The following is a 10,540-nucleotide window of genomic DNA, read 5'->3' as shown; positions in this document are numbered from 1 at the left end:
GATGGGGGTGCGCACCGAGCGGGCGGAAGTGACGCTACACCCGAGGCCGGGACTTCCGGCAGCGCTGGGGCGGGGGGCATAGCGGGGCGGGGCGGTGGCGGAGGGGGCGGGACCCCGCGGGAAGGGGCGTGGCCACAGGGGGCGCGGCCATTGCAAGAGAGGGGTGTGGCTGACGGGGAGGGGGCGTGGCTATGCGCAGGAGGCGTGGCCAGAGGCGTGGCACGGGGCGGGGAGTAGTGAGCGGCATAAAATGGGCGGGCCCTGGGTTGTGCTGTGGGCGTGGTCTGATGATGGGCGTGGCTCTCACCCTCATCGCCCCCGATGTGGGCGTGGCCCCGTGATGGGCGTGGCCCATGGGCAGGGTCCCCTCAGACCTCCTGGGGTCTCAGACCCTTCAACCCCTCCCTCCCATCGCCCGGGATTTGCCTTGGCCTCAGGACTCCAAATGTGCGGCCGAACATCCCAAACGGGAGATTTAGCCCAGCCTTGGGGCAGAGCGTTCCCATCGTGCTGGAGCTGAGCTCGCTCCTCCGGGCCGAGCGCATCCCCCCGGGCTGGACACCCCATCCCTGTTGTGGAGCACCCCTGAAGTCTGGGGTTCCAGAACTCCCGAAATGAGCATCCTGCAAGGATTGAAGCTGAGTCCGGGTGGTCGGGGACCTCTCCTTTCCCACCGCTTGCTGCCCCCGGCCCTGGTGCCTCCCAAACCCCGGGACCCCAATTAGCGGTGCCCGTGATTGATGAGGCAGGGCGCAGCTCGCGGGGGGTGGGGGGACACCCCAGCTGCGCCCCAACTCTTCGTTAAGCCAAGACTAACGAGCAGCGGGGAGATTCCACCTCTCCAGACCCCCTCAAAAGCCCCCCCATTCAAGGGGGGTGGTTAGAGAGGTCCTGTGGGACCCCCGCCCGGGTTGGTTAATTAAACGCTTTAATTAGGGCTGTGTTGGTTAAACAAATGCGGGGGGGAGAGGATGGAAGGGGACATCCCCCCTGCCTCTGCCTGTCCCTGCCCGCAGCACGGCGCGAAGCGATCAGGAGTGTAATTATACCCCTCTAATTAGCGGGATTAGGGGCTCGCGGCGAGGCTGCGGATGTGTGGGGGGGAGCGTTAACCCCACACTCCATCCCCCAGCCCGATCGGGCTTTTTGTCATTGCTGTCCCCAGGGAGTGTCCACAAGAGACGTCCCCAATGCTAACATGTCCTCAAAGGGATATCCCAAAGGGATGTCCCTGCTGCCACCACATCCCCAAGGATGTAATGAGCCAGCGAGCTCTCGAAGGGATACCCCAATGGCATCCAAAGGGATGCATCTGCCCCTAGCATGTCCTCAAAGGAATGTCCCTGGTGCCACCACATCCTCAAGGAGTTGTCCCTGCTGCCGGCACATCCACCCACTGTCACCACTGTGACATGCCCCCAAAGGGACACACAGCTGGTGTGCTCCTGCTGCCAGCATGTCCCCAATGTCAGACCCACATCGTGTTCCCAAAACATGTGTCCCAAAACGGAAGTGGCCAGTGCCGGTGTGACCGCAAGGGGATGTCCCTGCTGCCACCATGTCCCCAGAGGTATGCACTCACTTCCCTGGGGTGTTCCCACTAATCTGTCCCCACTGCCACTCCTGAGGCATGTCCCCAAGGGGATACCTCCGCAGCCAGCCTTGCTGAGTGTCCCCAGAGGGCTGCACCCACCGCCAGCCACCCCATGTGTCCCCAAAGCAGCGTTTCCAGAGTCCCTGCGTCCCCACTGCTGGCGCGTCCTCAGATTGCCATACCAGCTGCCAATGTCCCCGCAGCTGCAGACCCCCAAGCCCCCCGGAGCTGGCCAGACCACAATTAGAGGCCCGGGAAGGGAGGGAGGGGGTGGGCCGGATGCAAATGAGGGTGGCGGTTAATTAGGGCCTGAACACTCATTACGGCCGAGAGCAGCTGATTGCGATGCAGCTCCGAGTCCCGGCAGCGCCATTTGACCGCGCGGTAATGACATGGGGGTGGGGGGCGATGGTTGAGCGGGGGGACATGGCTCACCCCCAGCACCTCCGCAATCATTCCTGGAAGGAGCAGGGCCCGTGTTCAGCCCTGTCCTGAGCCGGGACTGTGATCAGCCACGGCTCAGCCCTGCCCTGAGCTGTGGCGGTTCTCAGCCAGCATCGCTCCATGCCATGGGTTCTGGATGTTCTCAGCTGGGCTCACCTGTGAAATGGGCTGTGGGTGCCCTCAGCCAGGATCACCGACGCAATGAGTTGTGACCATTCTCAAATGAGACTTCACCCGTGCAACGACTCGTGCCTGTTCTCAGACAAGGCTTGTCCGTGCAGCAAATTGTGCGTTCTCAGCCCGGACTCACCTGTGCAAGGATTTTTGGGTGTTCTCAGCCAGGGGTCATCTGCGAAATCAGTTGTGGCCGTTCTCAGTCACGGCTCACCCATGCAATGAGTTGTGGCCGTTCTCAGCTTCTGGGGATGTGCAGACAGCGGGACAAGCAGCCTGGGGAAGCAGTGGGGAAACACTTCCTCGGTCCCCACACTCCCTCGTTCCAGTCAACCTTCCGATTCAATGGGGATAATTGAAAGTCCGCCAAAAAGCCGAGCGGACAAGTTATTAGACCCAGAGCAGTGTGTTCTGCAATTTACTGACCTGCTTGTAATTAACCTCCTGCCGCCAAAATACGCTGCTGAAAAGAAGCATAAACTTATTAGTGGCGACGGTGGCTAATTAAAGCGAAAGCTGTAATTATCCTGAGATGTGGCCGCAGGCAGGAAAATGATGAAAGGAGAGAAAAGACGCTCGATGCAATATTTGGAAGGACGCGGGGATGCCGAGCGAGGCAGCGCCCTGCTGCCGCTCGCCGGTGCCCATCAGCATCCTGAGCGCCTGCATCCCGATCCAGCTGCCCTGCCCGCTGCACAAAGGGGACCCAGGCGGGCTAATTCGGCGCGGGGGCAACCGGCACGCCCCCCTCTTTGTCTCCCTTTCACAGCCAATATCCCGACCCCAGATGGGTTAATACATAATGCAGACAAGCAAGTAATTGCTTGCCTTTGTGAGGCCGTCAGCGCTGGGTCCCCGGCCCTCTGATCCCCCATTAGCGGCCATGCAAACAAGCCTTCCACCCAATTAAGCCCAGCTTTGATAAAGCCTTTCCCAATGATGTGGCGGTCCCAAACTAGCGATTCGCACATGAGCCACTACCTGTTAAACCCGGCGTCGGCTTCCTTCGGGGACGAGCATCCCTCGCCTCTCACCATGACCCAGCTGCCGAGTTCTGCCCGGCTTTCCCTGGCCCTGAAGGGAGGCTCGGCTGATAAATGATCTCGACAAACTCTATATTAAAGAGGTGGAAATGGGATGTTAATATACCCCAAGCCGCTCGTCTCGAGAACACATGGGCTCCGGCTTTCCAGAGATGCTGGTAATGAGGCGGGCTGGGATGCCCGCGAGGAGATCTCGACCCACCAGCCTCCTGCGCCTGCCAGGTGTGGAGGACAGACAGACTGACATCCGTCCTCTGAGGCATCCCCACACCGTTCCACAGAGGCTCCATGGGTCATCCCCTAAAGCATCTCAATCTGCTCACTGAAAGCATCCCAGCAGCATCCCCTAAAGCATGCCAGTGCACTTTCCTGGAATATTCCAGCTTAATCCTTTAGCACACCCTGGCATCATCCCCTAAAGCACTTCAGTGTGCTCCCCTAAATCTTCTCAGAGTCATCCCCTAAAGCATCTCACTGAGCTCTCCTAAAGCATCCCAACATCATCCACTAAAAAATTCTGGCACCATCCCCTAAAATATCCTGGCATCAACCCCTACAGCATCCCAATGTCATCCTCTTGATCATGCCAGTGTGTTCATCTGAAACATCTTATTCCTTCACACACCCTGGCATTGTCCCCTAAAGCCTCTGACTATTATCCCCCAAATCATTCCAGAGCACTTCCCTGAAGTTTCCCAGGATCATTCCCCTAAAGCATCCCAGCACCATCCCCTACAGCATTCCAGTATTATTCCTTGCAGCATTCTCGTGTACTACAACACAGTGTCTTACTTATACCCTTATGCCTTAATACATCCTGACATTCCTCCGTGCATCCCAGACTCATCCCTTAAAGCATCCCAGAGATATTTTCTAAAGCATCATAGTTTGCTCCCCTACAGCATGCCAGCATCACACCCTGAAGTCCCATAAAGTCCCCTAAAATATGCCAGCATTGCTCCTTAATTCATCCCACCATCATCCCCCTAGAGCATCCCAGTCTGTTCTCTGAAAAAATCCCAGTATCATTCCTTAGGATATGTCATCATCATCCCCTAGAACATCCCAGTGTGCTCCCCTTAAACAGTGTTATCCATGACTGCATCCCAGCACCATCCCCCACACCATCCCAGTGTCAGTCCCCACATCATCCCAGTGTCATTCCCCATACCATTCCAGCATTGTTCCCCACATCATCCCAGTGTCATTCCCCACACCATTCCAGCATTGTTCCCCACATCATCCCAGTGTCATTCCCCACACCATTCCAGCATTGTTCCCCACACCATCCCAGCACTGTTCCCCCCACCATCCTGGTATCATCCCCCACGCCATCCCAGCACTGTTCCCCACACCATCCCAGTGTCATCACCCACAGCATCCCAGTGTCATCACCGACACCATCCCAGTGTCATTCCCCACACCATCCCAGCGTCATTCCCCACACCATCCCAGCATCATTCCCCACACCATCCCATAATTTTTCCCCACACCATCCCAGCATCATTCCCCACACCATCCCAGTGTCATCCCCTATACCATCACAGTATGCTCTCCAAAACGCTCCAGCTCCATGCCCTACAACATCCTAGTGTTATTTGTTAAAGTACCCGAGCAACATCCTCCTAATCATCACAGCACCATCCTCTAAAGCATCCCAGAGTCATTCCCATATGCTCCCCTAAAACATCTCAGCATTTTTCCTTAAAACATCACACTGTTATCCCTCAAACAATCCCAGTGTTGTCACTCCCTGAGGTATCCATCATCTCCCAGTGTCCTACTTTCATCCTCTAGAACATCCACTACACTCTCCTAAAACATCCCAGCATCATTCCTTAAAGCATCTCAGCACAGTCCTCTCAAGCATGCCACCATCATCCCCTACAGTATCCCCTACTGATCCAATGCCATCCCTTAATACATCCCAGTGTTATCACCTACACCATCCCAGCATCATCCAGCACCTACATCATCCCAGTGTCATCCCTAAAGGATTCCAGTTCCATCCCCTCCATCCCCACCACCCCCAGTCCTCAGCATTGCTTTTCCCGACCCCCCCTCAGCAGCCCCCGTGCTCCCCTTTCCCTCCTCCCCACCCCAAATGCTGCCACAACCTCTATAAATATTCAAAAAGCCGCATTTCCCGGCCAAGCGCCTGGCTTGGGGTGGGGGGCTCCCGGGGGGAATGTTAATAATGGGGCTGCCAGGGATTCCCCCCTGGCAGCGGGGAGGGGGGACCCAGCCGCTCATTTGCCCAGACAAATATCTTGTCGCTCCTCATTATGGCCAAACTTCATGCCTCAGTTTCCCAAACCCCTCCACCCCCCCCACCCCCAGTCCCCTGATGTGGCCCAGCAAGGGCTGGAAAAAAACAGGAAGAATAAGAAAGCAGCAAAATCAAGGTAGAATAATGAGAATAACAAAGTATGGAGGAAGCCTCATCCCATCTAAAAACTTTGAGGGGGGTGATTTGGGCAAAGCCTGGGCAAACAGCCACTAATCGCCAAATCAAGCAGCAATTAAATGCCGTGGCAGTGAGAATAAATTTGCTAACAAGGAGGCAATGCCCCTGCACTTGCTGTTTGCCCAGCTGATTAACGGGGATGAATCTGAGGGGGATTATCCATCGGGATGAGGCGGCTCCTTTGTCTCCATTCCCCATCACAAGCTCTCTCAGAGGAGGTATTGGATGTGCGTGTGTCACCCCTGGGAGCCCATCTCTGCAGCCTCAGGCCTCATAGTGGGATTAATACAGAGGTGCTTTAATCCCTGAGGCTCCAAAAACCTCCAGGATTCCCATTAAAATTCTCACATTTTCCAAGAACTCCATGAAAAGAGCCCCAAACACTTTTCAGGGATTAACACCCTTTTCCATCCTGTAGTTCCATGTTCGAGATGTCCCATTCCTCAGGTCAGCTTTTCAGAGGGACCCAAAAGGAGAAGGCAGCGATACACAGCAGCTTTAGATATTCCAGCACTGTCATCAATTCCTAACCCAGAGAATTATTCAGGTAATAGTCGGATAAACCTGTTATTCCATGGATATTTTTTTTCCCCCTGATCCTACTGAGAAATCCCTGTGCTGCCACAGTGCCAGCAGGAGAAGTGGAAAAGCTTTGTACTCCTACGAAATTAATATTTATTTACTTTCTCTGTGCCCAGCTCCAAGGGACAGATGAATAATGCATTGCCCACCGGACACCTGGCAGATTTGGGATATGAAGAGCCCAGAGGATGCTGCTGAGGCTGAGTCCAGATGTGTGCCTGTCTGCAGCCCCAGCACAGCTCTGTGTCAGCTCTGTCACAGCCTCAGCACAGCCCTGGGCAAGCTCTCCAGATGTGCAAACTCTCCAGAAGTATGCTCACCTTGTGCCTCCAGATGTGCACAAATGGAAACCACCTGGCTCTCCAGATGTGCTTAAGCATCCCTGTGCCTTCAGCTGTGTGCCCAGCTGTGACACCAGGGACTTCTCCAGCTGTTGGTCTGAATGTAGCTGCAACCCCCAGACCACTCCACCCTCCCAGATGTGAACATTCTGGAGATCCTTGGTGCTCCAGATGTACGTGGAAAAGCCTCCCCCCTCCCCAGCTGTGCCCCAAGAGTCCTCCAGATGTGAATGCCCTTGGGCACCCAAATGTGCAAACACGTGTGGGCACATTTCACCCGCTGCTGTGCATGCAGATGTGAGGACCCTTCTCCCTCCCAATATCCCAGATGTGCATACCCAGATGCAAGTCCCCCCACTCCTTCCCTCTGCCCTTCTCCTCCCCACCTCCTCTTTCTCCCTGAGCCCCCTCCAGGTTCCCCACACTCCCGAATTCCCTCTTTTCCCCACTTTTTCCCTATTCCAAGTGCCACCATAACAAAATCCCGTAACAAGCCCCCCCAGCAGCCCCCCATAATGAACCTCCCTAACGAATTCCCCCAACCCCCCCACGCCGGGTGCTCGCTGGAGGAGGCTCATTGCTTTCCACATCAGCCCCAACACAATAATTAAGTGGCCAATTGCTACTTACGGATTCAATGGCACCATGTGCTGATTCCTTCGTGTTTCCCCCCCTGACCCCGCAAATTCAAGGCCACTGGTGATCCCAGCACCCCCAAAGTGCCCCTATCCCTACCAGCACACCCCAGTATTGGGGTGATGCTGCCTTTCAGGGTTCACTGAGGAGGGGTCCCGAGTGGGGGGTGGCACAGCCTCATGTGGTGTCACGTAATTTGGGGTGAAGCCAGGGAGCTGCTGAGTCTCTTCCTTCTCCTCCCTCCAGCTCTAGGACCACCCTTTTCCTCTGCCCCCTCCAAAAGTCATCCCAGCTCCACTCCACCATGAAGCCCCCTCCCCATACCGGACACCCCCGCCTTCGTCCCCATCCCGCTTCTCCGGGAGGGAGCACAGGGACACCCCCATCACCCCGCCCCACACCGCCCTGGCCCGTCCCCCACCCGGGGGCGGTGCTGCAGCCTGAGCCGAGCCGAGCCGAGCCCAGCTGAGCCGGACTGAGCCGGGCTCTGCTGAGCCGCGCTGGACTGAGCCGAGTCGAGCCGGGCTGAGCCGGACTGGGCTGAACCGGGTCGGACTGGGCTGAACCGAACCAGACTGGCAGAACTGAGCCGAGCCCAGCAGAGCAGAGCCGAGCTGAGCTGAGCCGGACGGGGCTGAGTCGCACTGGGCTGAGCCGCATCAGGCTGAGCCGATCGGGCTGAGCCGGACCGGGCTGAGCCGGACTGGGCTGAACCGGGCCGGACTGCGCTGATCTGAGCCAGACTGGCTGAACTGAGCCGAGCTGAGCTGAGCCGGACCGGGCTGAGTCCGGACTGGGCTGAGCCGCATCAGGCTGAGCCGATCGGGCTGAGCCGGACCGGGCTGAGCTAAGCCAGGTTTTGCAGTGCCGGGCAGTGTCGTGCAGATCCAAGCCGAGCCAAGCGGATCTCAGCCGAGCCGAGCCGAGCCGGGGCAGGATGCTGCGGTACCTGCTGAAGACGCTGCTGCAGATGAACCTGTTCGCCGACTCGCTGGGAGCCGAAGGCTCCAACTCCTCCTCGCTGCTGCTCGGCATCAACCGCTCCATCGCCGCGCTCCACCTGCCCGATCTCGCCCCCGGTAACGGTACGTGGTTCCCGGTCTTTCTGTCCTCCTGTCCCGCCGTTCCTGCTCCTGGTCCAGCCGGGATGCTGGAATTAGCCCGCAGACCCCAGCCCCAGCCGGGACGTCACCAGCACCGACACTGGATACCCAGCCTGTCCCCTTGTCCCCAAACCGGGACCTGCCCCGTGTCCCGGCTCCGGAACTGACCCAATGTCCCCACACCCGTGTCCCCGTTCTGGGACCAGCTCCCTAGCTCCCGGGAGTGATGTGGTGTCCTTAGATCGTCTCCACGATCCCAAACTGAGACCAGCCCGCTCACAGTCTGGACTGTCCCGGTGTTCCCAAATCAGTCTTGTGTTCCCAAATCCTGAACTGCAAGCAGCTCCCTGTTCCCAAACTGTCCCGTGTTTCTACATCAACTGCCAGACCACGAGCTGGGACAGACACAGCATCCCCAAATTATCCCCATGTCCCCAGACCAGTCCCCAGACCCCAAAGCAGGGGCAGCCCAGTGTCCTCAAACAGCCTTCATGTCCCCACATCCATCCCCAGTCTCCAAACCTGGACCAGCCCTGTGTCCCAAAGCTGTCCCTGTGTGTCCAAACCAACTCCCAGACACAACTAGGAGAGACTCTATGTCTCCAAACCTGTGTCCCCAAGCCAGTCCTTTGGAGCTGGAACTGATTCCGTGTTCCCAAACATTCCTAAACCATCCCAGTGTCCTCCAAACAGCTCCGTGCGCCCTTATCCTCCCCATGGCCCCTAACTGGGACAGAGTGGGGGTGAAGGAGGGGTGAGGGAGAGGGTGTCTGCTGAATTTTGACCTCATTTTGAGCTTCTCCTCTCTTTTTCATTCTGTCCCCCCTCCAGCTGGCCCTGGGTGGCTGGTGAGGGGGCGGGGGTGTTCCCAAAGCTCGTGGGACCCCCTGCCCCTGTGTAGCCAGCCGGGCACAGGAAGGGGCCTGCCCTGACCCCCTGCTTGTCCCAATTAGTCACCGGGCCAGCTGCGGCCCCCTCAGTCCCTGCTGTGCCCCCCGGGGGTACCCAGTACCCTGCAGCATCCCTTCTGTCCCCATGGCAGCCACATCCCATCCCCATGGCAACCCCTTGGGCACCCCAAATTGCAGCCCCCTTATGCCCAAATCCTGCCCCAGGGTGTGGGGAGCAGGGGGAGGGTGTGTGCAAATGGGAGATGCACGTGTGTGGTGTGTGTGTGTATGTGCATGTGTGTGTGCATTTATGGGCAGTGTGCATGTGTGCATGTGCATATCTGTACATTGTGCAGGTGTTTGCACATCTGTATTGTCTGCATGTGTGTGTGTGTGTAAGGACACCCCTCACCTGAATGCATGCACTTGTGCAGGTGTGTGTGTGTGCATGCACACCCTGTGTGAACTCACACACACCTGAATGCATCTGTGCATCTCAGGGCATGCACCCCCTGCCTGAATGCACACATGTGCATGTGTGTGTGTGTGTAAAAGTGCAAGCACAGCTGTGTGGCTGCATGTGTGTGTGTGTGTGGACTCCTGCATGACTGCCCACACTTGTACATGCACCTATGTGTGTGATGCATGTGTGCACACACGCACTGGCGCTCATAATGCACTTGTGCATGCATGCACATGTTTGTAATGCACATGCATTGGGGCTTTTTAAAGCTTAAAACTGTGCATTTTTTGCTGCCCAGAATGACCAGGTCTGCTACAGAAAGTCAGTGCTTGCAGCTGATGGAAAAATCCCTGTTTGGGGAGAATTTAACCCCAACCCCATTTCCTCAGGGATGCCCAGGTGGAAACTGTGTGGAAAAGGTCTTTACTGGGAGCTAAACTGCTTTGTCCCACTGGCCTTGCCTGACACCCTCCCAATCCCATCTTAAGCTGTGCCAAGGGAAATTTAGGTTGGATGTTAGCAAAAAGTTTTTTAGTGAAAGAGTGATAAAGTACTGGAATGTTCTGCCTGGGGAGGTGGTGGGATCACCATCCCTGGATGAGTTTAAAAAAAGATTGGATGTGGCACTCAGTGCCATGGTTTAGTTGAGGTGGTGTCAGGGCATGAGTTGGACTCGATGACCTTAAAGGTGTCTTCCAGCCTGGTGATTCTGTGGTTCTGTGGTTCTGTGGCTCTGTGGTTCTGTGATCCTGTGGCTCTGTGGTTCTGTAGTTCTGTGGCTCTGTGGTTCTGTGGCTCTGTGG

The 10,540-nt window shown here is 56.8% G+C and overlaps 1 protein-coding gene across 1 annotated transcript in view; it reads left to right on the top strand.

Moving 5' to 3' along the window:
• The first annotated feature begins 8,218 nt into the window (after positions 1-8,218).
• Positions 8,219-10,540, top strand: part of ROBO3 (roundabout guidance receptor 3) — a 12,431-nt gene continuing 10,109 nt past the window's right edge. Inside the window, exon 1 of the mRNA XM_033519658.1 lies at positions 8,219-8,366. Within this exon, the coding sequence (XP_033375549.1) occupies positions 8,219-8,366 (148 nt within the window). The remainder of the gene's footprint in view (positions 8,367-10,540) is intronic.

The sequence above is a fragment of the Parus major genome, chromosome 24, assembly GCF_001522545.3.
Source record: "Parus major isolate Abel chromosome 24, Parus_major1.1, whole genome shotgun sequence".
In the NCBI taxonomy this organism is placed as follows: domain Eukaryota; kingdom Metazoa; phylum Chordata; class Aves; order Passeriformes; family Paridae; genus Parus; species Parus major.
Note: the sequence above shows the minus strand (reverse complement) of the source record. Positions and strands in the feature narration are given on the sequence as shown.